This window comes from Chiloscyllium plagiosum, chromosome 22 (genome assembly GCF_004010195.1).
Source record: "Chiloscyllium plagiosum isolate BGI_BamShark_2017 chromosome 22, ASM401019v2, whole genome shotgun sequence".
NCBI lineage: Eukaryota > Metazoa > Chordata > Chondrichthyes > Orectolobiformes > Hemiscylliidae > Chiloscyllium > Chiloscyllium plagiosum.
The window spans coordinates 17,133,236-17,145,891 of NC_057731.1; the positions used below are offsets into that span (position 1 = coordinate 17,133,236).

Consider the following 12,656-nt stretch of genomic DNA (forward strand, 5'->3'; position numbering starts at 1 on the left):
GAATGTATGTGGGGAGTTCCTGGACTAGGGGGGCTAGGACAGTGTCGAGGTAGGTAGAGGTGAGTTCAGTGGGGCAGGAGCATGCTGAGACAATGGGTCGGCCAGGGTGGTCAGGCTTGTGGATCTTGGGAAGGAGGTAGAACCGGGCAGTGCGAGGTTCCTGGACTATGAGGTTGGAAGCTGTGGGTGGGAGATCTCCTGAGGTGATGAGATTCTGTATGGTCTGGAGATGGAGATGGTGACTGCCTACTAATTTGGGGATAAAGTTAAGAGGCGGTAAAAGATGCTGATAAATGAGATAGTTTGGAGTATATTCTGAGATACTTGAGAAGGGTCAACCAAAAATGGATTTTTGCCAAAAAGTCCTTGCAAATGGGACTCATTGAACTAAACTAAGGCTAGTTGCTCAGGGATGTGAAGAGTGACTGGATGATTTACATTCTGTTTTCCCACAGCTGGAAAAGTAAACTTGAAAATAGTTTAAGCACTTATGGCCTTAATCAGTTGACCTATAAACCACAATATTGCAATACACCGCTTTTCAAAAAGAGAAAAGTTTTTCTGAGATGCCCAAAGCAGCATATGCAGGAAGAAACCTATGAAAAATAACTAAAGGGTTCTACATTTTGAATGATGCTTCAAGGTGTGGTTCCAGTGAGATTTGTTTGGCTGAAAATTGAACCCAAGAAGCTTTAATTGATAAACAAGCATAAAAAGAAAGGACTATTTCACCCTTGAGCTCGCTCTGCCAGTAACAATAAAATCATGACTGACCTATTGCATTTCAAATTCCACATTCCCATCTACCTCCAATAACATTTGACTGCCCTACCAAACAAGGATCTATTGACTGACACCTCAAGATGATTTAATGGCTTTATTTTCGCTGTCTTCTGAAGCAGAGAGTTGCACAATCCTTGGAGGGAAAAAAAGTTCTTCTTAACTCTACCTGAAAAACATCATCCCTTATTTTAAAAAGCCATCCCTTAGCCCTGGACTCACCACGAGGAAATATTCTTTACATGTCAACCTTGTCTGGCCTCTTTACATTTCAGTCAAATCACCTTCAATTTTACAAATGTCAGTGGAAACAAGCCCAGACTGTCCAACCTATCCTAATAGGACAGCGGACACATTCTAGATATCAATCTAGTAAACCTCAACTGAGCTACCATTTACATCGTAGGTGGCACGGTGGCTCAGTGGTTAGCACTGCTGCCTCAGAGCACCGGGGATTCTGATTCAAGTTCAGCCCTGGACAACTGTCTGTGTGGAGTTTGTACATTCTCTCAGTGTCTGCATCAGCTTCCGCCAGGTGATGTGATTTCCTCCCACAGTCCGAAGAGGAGGCAGAGTGGATTAACCATGGGAAATGCAGGGTTACAGAGATAGGGTAGGGGGATGAGTCTGAGTGGGATGCTCTTCAGAGGGATGATATGGACTAGATGGGCTGAATAATTCCATGATCATTTTTTAAATAAGGAGGCCAAAACTGCATATAGTATTCGAGATGTGGTCTGGTCTCATCAATGCCCTATATAACTAAAGCATAACATCCTAACTTTTACATTCAATTCCTTTGTATGGGATGATGTCCCATCAGCCTCCTGAATTAGGTGTTCTGTCTACATGCGTGTCAAGACACATGCACCAGAATGCTTACATTTCTCTGCACCACTGTATTCCACCACTATATTCCATTTAAGTAACACTCTGCTTTTTCATTCTCCCTGCCAAAGTGAACAACTTCATATTTTCCCACATTATACCCCATCTGCCAGATTTCTGTCCATTTGCTCAACTGACCTTCATTTATTCGTAACTTTCTGAAGTCATCTTCACAAAGAAACATACAAAATAGGAGCAGGAATAGCCATTCAGCCTTTGAACTTGCTCCATCATTCAATATGGTCATGGCTGATCATCTAACTTGGTACCTAGTTCCCACTTCCTCCCCATTCCCTTTGACTTATTTAGCCCCAAGTACAATATCAAATTCCTCCTTGAAAGCATTCCATGATTTGGCCTCGACTGCTTTTTGCAGCAGACGATTTCATATGATCACCACTCTCGAAGTGAAGAAATTTCTCATGTCAGTTCTAAATGGTCTACCTAATATCCTTAGACTGTGACCCAGAGTTCTGGATGCCCCAGTTTTTTGTGAACGTCCTTCCTGCATTTATCCTGTCTAGTCCTGTTAGAATTTTCTTGTTTTCTATGAGATCCCACCTTGTTCTTTTAATAGTGAACATAGTCCTAACTGATTCAGTCTTTCTTCATGTGTCAGCACCACTATTCCAGGAATCAGTCTGATAATCTCTTTACTAATAACATCTTCTCTATGAGAGATGTTAACTTAACAGCTTCCTGTATTCTTCCGAAATCCTCTTCAAGAAGAAAGGGACGCTTGCAACTTTCCAGTCTAATGGAATCTTTCCTGGATTGAGAACTTTGGAAATTTTTACACAATGCATCTACTGGGGGCTCATTAGCAACCGTTTTTAAGACCCTGGGTCTGATTGGACCTCTTCCTAGAGACTTACCAACTTGCTGATCCATCAATTTGCATCTATTTCTTCTCTGGTGATTTATACTTTCACAAAGTTCCCCTCTCCCTTCTATCTCCTGATTTACATCACTATTGGCTTTTTTAGTTTTTTTTAATAATGAAGACAAAAACAAAAGATTTCATTTCATCCAACATTTCCTTCTTATCATTCCTCATTCTCACTCCCTAGATGACTACCTCATTTACTTATTCTTTTCCTTTTTAAATATCTAGATGTACTCTTGCTATCCATTTTTATATTCCTAGTTTCCTCTCATACTCGAAATTCTTCCTCTTGATTAATCCTTTAGTCATTCACTATCATTCTTTATATTCTGACCAATCATCTGACCTGCCACTCATATTTCCAGTTATATACTTTCTCTTTCATTTTGATGCTTTTTCTAACTTTAAGCATAGATGGTATCTTTAGAATCTTTTAAAATTAGGAATATACTTAAATTCTGAGTATTCCAAAATATCCCCTTAAATATCTGCCACTACATCTCTATTGATGTATCCACTAATCTAGTATATTAGTTTATTTCAGCTTTCATGCCCTTATTTAATTTTAAAATGCTGGTCTTAGCCATAATCTTCTCCCTGTTCAAACTGTAGGTAAAATATAATCATATTGTGCTTGCTTCTATCTTTATTCTGAGGTAATTAATTAATCCTGTCACATTACACAATACCAAGTCTATATAGACATTATAATGGAAAGTTTTCAAGCATCTTCAAACTGCATGTTAATTTCAACTCGGTTGGAACCAGAATTTGAGAAATAAGTTATTAATAGAATTAGAGCAAAACTCATGCAAGCAAACCCAGTAATTGCAACCACTGCTAGTTGTACGGCTTTGGCATTAAGATGTTAGTTTTGACTGATTGGAATGAAACTAAATACCAGTTTTGATATATTGGAGTTAAGTGTGATGGGACACCCAAAAGTTAAGAATAGTTTAAAGGCACATAAAATATTTTAAAAAAGAGTAAATATGCAAAAATGAGTTCCTGACCTTAAAACTAGTTATTTCTAATAACACTTCACATAGACAGCCTGATACATACACTAGTTCAACTGGTTTCATAATATTTCTTAGGAGAGATAATGAGAAAAGTTCACCCTTAATTTTTCTGTTTTTCTTAGCTTCCCGAAGTAGTATTTTTTAAATGGCTATTGAATCCATGTAGATAAATTATTCATTTTGGGATCACATACTCTCTATCAAAAAAGACAGAAAATGCTGAACTTGCTGACTTGAAAGAAATGTTGAGAAAAGACATGCTTAAAAAAAATTACATGGATGGCTGAAAATGAAATACGTAATTATTTTACAAAAAGGAAATGCAAGTACAAATAAATTATTAGAGATTCTAGAGGCGGGACATCCCAGAATGCAATGCTTTGTGCAGAATATGGCATTTTAAAAAATTTGATGTGCTTCAAAATTTTGATTTAAATAAAATTTAGAGATTGTATGTACAAAGAAAAGGAATGTTAATAAATTGTTATTGGAATGGGGTGCTTGCTTGTAATCTGTAACTAGAGATTAATTGTTTACAAAATAGGTGTGCAAAATTGGCTCCAGTTGCACCTTTGATCAACTGACTTTCATGACATTAAACAATGATTGAACAGAAATTTCCACCAATTAACTATTAAAAAGATTAAGCCATTTCTTTCCTTCCCACTTCAAAAATCCATTCCTCAGCTATTGACTCCTTTCCCGGCAACTGTCTGTCTGAGACTAAACTGGACCATGCACAACCTTGGATTCATATTTAAAATTAATATGCAGTCAACCACATATTTGCATTATCACCAAGACTACTTTTGCCACACTGACCAATTTTGCACTTGCCTTAGCTGGGTTGAAGAGTGGCAGATGGAATAATTTAAATAAACGTGAGGTGTTGCTGAATAAAGAAACCTTGGGGTGCAGGTTCATAGGTCCTTGAAGGTGGAGTCACAGGTAGACAGGGTGGTGAAGGTGACAATTGGCATACTTGCCTTTATTGGTTAGTGCACTGAGTACTGGAGTTGGGATGTCATGTTCTAGCTGTACAGGATGTTGGTTAGGCTTTTGGAATACTACATTCAATTCTGGTCTCCTGGCTATAGGAAGTTAAACTTGAAAAGGGTCAGAAAAGATTTACAAGGATGTTGCAGGGTTGGAGGATTTGAACTATAGGAAAAATAGGCTGGGGCTATTTTCTCTGGAGCTTCGGAAACTGAACTGTGACCTTATAAAGGTTTATAAAGTCATGTGGGGCATGGATAGGGTGAATACACAAGGTCTTTTTCCCTGTGGTGGGGGAGTCCAAAACTAGAGGCGATATGTTTAAGGTGAGAGGGGAAAGATTTAAAAGGGATCGAAGGTGCAACTTTTTCACGCAAAGGGATGTGGATGTATGGAATGAGCTGTCAGAGGAAGTGATGGAGGCTGGTACAATTACAGGATTTAAAAGGCATCTGGATGGGTATATAAGGGTTCATAGGGTTATGGGCCAAACGCTAGCAAATCGCACTGGACTAATTTAAGATATCTGGTCAGCATGGATGAGTTAGACCAAAGGGTCAGTATTCATTCTGTACAACTCTGATTTTATGTCTTCACACATTCCTTTGACACCTCTAAATATGACTACTCCAACGTATTTCCAGCTGCTCTCTTAAATCCCGCTCTCTGTAAATTGGGGACCATCTGATACTCTGCTGCCTATTACCTTTCTTGCATGAAATCCTATTCACATAACACCCCAGCTTCAGGACCTACATTGATAATACCTCAATATTAAAACTTACCTGTGTTTTAAAAATTACCTTCATGACCTTTCTCCTCATTATTTCAGATATTTGTACTCAACTAATTCCAATTTCCTTTAATCATTTCACCATTGGTGGCCATGCCTTCAGGTGCCAACTCCCACGTTGTTGGATTCCTTCCTAAGATCTCAGAAGCTCTTTCTTCCATCAAGATGCACTTTTAAACATACATTTCTTTGCCCAAGTTTTGGTCATCTGTTCTAAAATATCCTGTTATGGCAGTGTCCAACTCTGACTTATAAACTGTTTATGTGTAATTCCTTAGGATGCTTTATGAAATATGTTTTTGTTGCTGGTCACTTTTATAGAGGGCAGTTTTGCTTTACACTTAGGACTTCTAGCTTGAATTCACATACTTAAGTTGCTGTGGTGGAATTGTTAATGCTAGCCTCTGGATCTGTAATCCAGTATTATAGCTGTATCAAATCAACCAAAACCTCCCACGTGTAAGTAAAGTAAAAAAGCAAGAAGAAATCAACAGCAATCAAGAAACATAGATATAGAGAAGTACAGAGATGAACAAAATACTTGGATGCAGATGGGAAGTGAGGTTGACAGAGCACCCTGAGACTTGCTCCTGAACTTGAATACAAAAATCAAGGCTGACACTTTACTACAGTGTTTAAGGTGCTTTGTATTGCAGATAAGATGTTAAGTCAAGCTAGGCTCTTGTTCCATCCAGGATGGGGACACAAAAGATATCACAGCATGGATTCAAAGAAAAGGCGGCTTGTCCTCCAAACATTGTTTTGTGTAATATGTGTTGAAGGAAACCATTCTTACAAAACACTATTTGGTGATTATCATATTTGATATTTGTGGGAGATGCAATGCACAACTGGCTATCATATTTCCTAGATTACAACATTGATTGCGCTTCATGAAATACTTCCCATATTTCTCCCTGTTAGTATACTCCCTGTACGCTATTCTGTTATTACTGAATAGCATATCCAAACATGTCATTCCCACATATGAAATAAAGCCATAATTCTAGAAAACCCCAGCAGGTCTGGTAGCATCTGTGGAGAAATATTTTGAATTGAATATGACTTCTTCAGAACTTTGAGTTGAGCTTAAAAGAAGAGTTATATTCAATTCATTTTTAAAAAAAAATCACTCGTGAGACATGGGGATTGTTGGTTGGCCTGCAATTATTGCACATCCTTATTTGCCCTTGAGAAGGTGATGGTGAGCTGCTTCCTTGAACCTCTGCACTCCACGTGCCCTAGGTTGACACATGATGCTATTAGGGAAGGAATTTCAGAGTTTTGACAAAGTGACAGTGAAAGAAGGATGGTGAGTGGCTTGGAGGGGACCTTGCAAGTCATGGGGTTCCCATGTATCTGCTGCCCAGTCCTTCTATATGGAAGTGGTCATGGCCTTGGAAGGAGACATCGAAGGATCTTGGTGAATTTCTGCAGTGCAGGTTATAGAAAGTACACACTGCTGCTACTGAGTGTCAGTGGTAGAGGGAATGGATGCGTACGGACATGGTGCCAATCGAGTGGGCTGTTTTGTCCTGAACGGTGTGTCAAGCTTCTAGAGTGTTATTGGGGCTGCACCCATGCAGGAAAATGGTACTATTCCATCACTCTCCTGACTTGTGCCTTGTACGTGTTGGCCAGGCTTTGGGGAGTCAGACTGTAAGTCACTTGCTGCAAAACTCCGAGCCTCTGACATGCTCTTGTAGAAATTGTGTTTATGAGGGAAGTAAAGTTGTGATTCTAGTCAATGGTAACCCTCAGGATGTTGATAGTGGGGGATTTAGTGATGGCAATGCTTTGGTGGGGGGCAGGGGGTGGATAGATAGTCTCTTATTGGAGATGATCATTGTGTGGCAGGAATATTGCCACTTTTCAGCCCAAGTCTAGATACTGTCCAGATCTTGATGCATTTCAACAAAGACTGCTTCAGTATCAGAAGAGGCACAAATGATGCTTTTCATTGTGCATCAGTCAACAGCAAACATCCCCACATATGATGTTATGATAAAAGGAAGATCATTCATAAAGCAGCTGAAGGTAGTTGTGCCAAGGACACTAATCTTGCAGAGATGTTCTGAAACAGAGATGTTAAATCTATTCCTCTCTTTACAGATGCTTCTAGACCAACAGTATTTTCAGTACTCAGTTTCTATATCAAATTTCCAACATTCACAGTATTTTACTTTTATTACACCATTTCCACATCTTTAATTGCTGAAAACAGGTACTAACAGTTCATTATAAGTGACCTTGTATTGATACAACGCATTTCACACACTTTTAAAAAAGAATACTGACCCAAAGGTTAATTGATAATTAACCAAGAACAAATGAACCTGCATTATACAATATATTTAACACCACCATAAAAAGTCCTTCACAGTCAAATGAATTAGTTTTTGGATTGCAGCCACTATTACATGGATAGGTAATTCACACATGCCAAAATCCTCCCCCAAAAAGGCAGAAAAAGGATTACATAATTTTTTTTGGTGGCACTTTATTTTATTTTGATGTATAAACATTGGCTAGAATAACTACCCACATTTCCTTCGAATATTGTCATGAGTATTTCCTGTCCACCTGAACAAGTAGATGACACACCTGACACAAACTAATCTTTGCCAGGCTTATGTTACAGTTATTCAATGCACTAAGTAATCTTGAAATCATAGTGCATCAAAATTAATGTTAACAAAGGTACCTCAGTCATTTCCATAATACTTACCTCTTCTAAAGTGCTGTCTCCAACTTTACCGCCACTTTTTCCATGAGCCTTCAATATCTCCCTTAGCCCAGTTCCTGCACCATGCCGAACCTGACAGAAAAAAAAGAGGTTATTATTGATCAAACTATATTAAAAAAGAACTTACTGCTCAAATACAATTGCTATTTGAACAGAGTACCTACAAAGTACATAAAATTTAACTTGAAACCAGACGGTTTGTGAAATACATGCAGAGTACCATCTTTAGAGTTCTGGAATTCACTTCAAAAATCACCCAAAAAAGAAAAAAATTGGGTTTTGATGGTCACTGTTACGACACAGGGTAAACCAGACACACAGAAAAGCTCACCTTGCGCCGTAATCTGTTAAATTTCGAGTGGCAAAGAGCCACCCCAAATATCACTATTTAAAGAAAAATTTGACAATTTTATTCTTTAAGTCTCAAAGAGAATGTTAGACAACAACTATTTCCAACTCCTTTCTTTTAAATCCATCTTTTATCTCCCACTCTACAATACTAGTCCCATCAAAACCCCGATTAAAATTACAATAAAAATATGTTTCAAAGCCAATCAGCTGTGTTGATTCTCCTTTATAGATTTTTCTCTGTAGATTTTCCTGGGTCATCTTTTCTTCGGTCTTCTGCTGCACAAATTTCTTATGGACCAGTACCTTTCAGAGAGCTATTCTGTTAGCAGTTTTGGTGCTTGGCTGGGTTTTGCTGTTCTTCCCTCAACTGTTCAAAATGTCCAATTTTATACCTCAAAACATCAGTCATTTCATTGGCTCGATGTCATCCAAAACAGTAAAATTCAAATTCGATTGGATTTTGGTATCTGGGGCATAACTCAAAATGATCGGCTGAATTTGTTTTGTAGCATGGCAATGCAGTTCCAACTATATGTTTCAACCAAATGTTACATTTTTAATTTTTTTTCAGCACACTCTGTGCCTCTCTAGGTCTGTGCCAGCTTCCACATTCTCAAAGGTACAGTACATACCTACACCTTCATAATACCTTCCCCCTTAAGAAAAAATGAACCATCAAAATGAAAAGATGGCTTCATTTTTCCCTCTATTCCTTAACCATATTACCATGACATACAAATGACTTTAATCTAAATTCATATTAACGTCTTCCCATATACAATAAATACCAATCTCATCTGTACTTTATCAGTTAAATCCACAATAACATTCTTACGACCCGCAACATGTACGATTTGTAAATTAAAAGTCTGTAACATAAGATTCCAATGAAAGAGTCTCATTTTCTTCTCGTTAAAGCGTTCTAAGAATGTAAGAGGATTGTAATCTGTGTACACAACCGTCTGACACAATGTCTGTAACATAAACATTAAAATATTGTAAGGCCAGTACCAACTCAATAGCTCTTTTTTGATCATGGAGTATTTCCTCTGGTAGATGTTGAGTTTCTGTAAAAAGTAACCAACTGGCAGTTCAGTCCCATCATCATCTTCCTGTAGCAGTACAACTCCAACTCAATGCCATTAGCATCGATGGCAACTTTGAAGGGTTTTGAAAAGTTTGGTTTAGCTAAAACTGGTGCAGTGGTTAATCTTGCTTTTAAATGGTCAAATGTCACCTGGCATTGTTCTGTCCACCGAACGTTTGTGTTCTTCTTCAGCAAATCTGTTAACAAAGCCATTACACTGCTGAAGTTTGGAATAAACTTCCAATAGAATCCGCTTAGTCCCAAAAATTGAAACACCTCTTTCTTCGAGGTTGGTCGTGGAAATTCTTCGATGGCCTTCATCTTTGCGTTCCGTGGGGTCAACCCCCCCCAAGACCAATGTTATATCCCAAGAACATCACCACTGCTTTTGCAAATTCAATTTTAAGTTTATTACCAGTTTTGCTTTCGTAGTCATTCAAAGAGCTCTGCCAACTGTACCATGTGATCTTTCGAGGACTTACTACAGATCACAATATCATCCGAATAGACTGCACAGTTTGTTAACCCAGCCACAACTTTGAATTGATATAGCCCATCTGGGGTAACAAGCGCAGAAATGTCTATTGTGGTTCTGTTCACCAAGCTGGGAATTTGTGTTGCAGACGTTTCGTCCTCTGTCTCGGTGACATCTTCAGTGCTTGGGAGCCTCCTGTGAAGCGCTTCTGTGATCTTTCCTCCGCCATTTGTAGTGGTTTGAATCTGCCGCTTCCGGTTGTCAGACAAACTGGCTGGGTTAACAAACTGTGCAGTCTATTCGGATGATACTGCGATCTGGAGTAAGTCCTCGAAAGATCACATGGTACAGTTGGCAGAGCTCTTTGAATGACTACGAAAGCAAAACTGGTAATAAACTTAAAAATTGAATTTGCAACACAAATTCCCAGCTCGGCAACAGAACCACAACAACGAGCACCCGAGCTACAAATCTTCTCACAAACTTTGAGCAGAAATTTCTTTTGCGTCTGTGATAAAAGGTACCTGCCAGTAACCACGCAGTAAGTCCAACTTAGTGATGTAACTGGCTTGTCCAACTTTCTCCATATTGTCTTCTAATCTCAGTATTGGATACGAGTCCGATTTTGTTATGGCATTGACTTTCTGATAATCCATGCAAAATCACTGAGTTCCATCAGGTTTGGGAACTAAGAAGATTGGTGAACTCCACTCGTTCTGGCTCGGTTTGATGATTTCCTTGTCGATCATGGCCTCCACCTCCTTCTAGACCTGTCTGGCTTTGAAAGAATTAAGCCGACAGGGGTGTTTTTTTTAAAAATCAGAACAGCATTCTCTATGTCTACTTCATGTACAACAGCATTAGTCCTCTCCAACTGATTCCTGCATATGTCCTCATACTGCAGTAACAAACCTTTCAACTGTGTTCTTTGCTCCTGAGACAGATAATTTACTAACCTATCTCACTCCTCAAGGACTTCTTCATTTTTTAAAAACATATTTTGAGGCACATCAAAATCCACAACATCTGGATTGGATTCCCCACTCTGCAAAGCAGTAACTAACACTTGTTTCTCCAGTTCTCTCTCTCTAGTATAATAACCCTCAGGAATATCCACTGCCTCCTTTTTGGAGTATGCATCATCATGCATATCTTTTATTGTCTCATCTTTCTGCCTTTTAGGACGAAACACTTCTGTCTGACTCTCTCCCTGTTCAGGTTTTTCCTGTACTAATATGTCAAACAGGGTGTCTGCTTCGTGCTGTTCCTTTTGATATGGGATCTTGTTACTACACAGTCTGGGAAAATACAGTTTTTTTCTTTTAACTCCTCAGTTTCTTGGTCTTCCTTGGGTTTCTCCACAACAAGGTGTGCCACTTCCATCTTGGACCCTGTTAAATAATTCTCAAACTAGGATTCCTGGAACTGACACTGTCACTCCCATTGTTACTTCCCCAGTCTTGAGTTGGTATTCCAACCTGATTTTACGAAGGGGAATGCTAAATTTCTGTCCATCTATCCCATAAATTACCACACTCTCGGGTAACAGATCAGAGAGAGTGCAAATTTGCTCATCTCTTATTATTAGAGACTGGTTCGATCCTGTATCTCTCAAAATTATAACTTCTTGCCCTTCTCCCCCTGTTTTTTCTGAGTAAACTTTAATCACAGAGGCAAATTCTTTATAGACATCAAGCACTAACTCCATACCAAGCCCCTGTCTAGGCTGTGCACTCTCCTGCAGCTCCTCAGCTTTTATTGGGGTTTCCTTTACTACTTTCACTAATGCCACTGGCTTAGCTTCTTTTACCACATCTTTTCCTACAGAGCCTTTCTTTAAAGACCAGCACTGTGACTTTACATGTCCCACTTTACCACAGTGGAAACACCTGAGGCCTTTCACCACCTTTACAACCTCTTGGGCTTTTTTTTTAACCTGTGGTAAACACTTACCAGTGTTCGCTACTCTGCGTTTCGTAGTTTTGGATCTCCCTTTCTCCCAACTTCTATCCCTCACAGGATGAAATTCTTGCCGGAAGCTTGTTATATGCACCAACGTGTATTCATCTGCTAACTCTGCTGCCCTTCTCACTTCCTTGGTTTTCTCTTCATCCATGTGAATTCTTATCTCTGGAACTGAGTTTTTAAACTCCTTCAGCAGAATAATCTCTCTTAGAGCCTCATAGGTCTTTTTTTCTTTAAGGCCTGCACCCATCTATCAAAATGACTATCTTTTGAACTCAACCTAAGTCTGACCTCCTTTGTGTTTCTGAACTGCTATCTATACGCTTCTGGTACCAATTCATAAGCACTTAAAACAGCCTGGTTGACCTCTTCATAATTTCTTGACCCTTCATCTGACAGCACGGCAAATACATCACTAGCTCTACGTACCAGTTTAACTTGAACTAGCGTTACCCATAAATCCTTGGACAACCCCATCTGCCGAGGCAATTTTTCAAATGAAATAAAGAAGGCTCCAACATCTTTCTCATCAAAATGTGGCAGAGTTTTGACATATTTATATATATCACTAGTTTCTCTTTTAAAGTCCATCTTGTTAACTTGACTTCGCTCACTAAATCGCAACTTCTCAAGTTCAAATTCTCTCTTTTTGCTCAGCTAAGAACCT

At 38.9% G+C, this 12,656-nt stretch overlaps 1 protein-coding gene across 2 annotated transcripts in view; it reads right to left on the reverse strand.

Moving 5' to 3' along the window:
• btaf1 (BTAF1 RNA polymerase II, B-TFIID transcription factor-associated) overlaps positions 1 to 12,656 on the reverse strand; it is a 126,505-nt gene that overhangs the window by 55,849 nt on the left and 58,000 nt on the right. For both annotated transcript variants that reach the window (XM_043712510.1, XM_043712509.1), the window contains exon 9: positions 8,094 to 8,183. In XM_043712510.1, the coding sequence (XP_043568445.1) occupies positions 8,094 to 8,183 (90 nt within the window). The remainder of the gene's footprint in view (positions 1 to 8,093; positions 8,184 to 12,656) is intronic.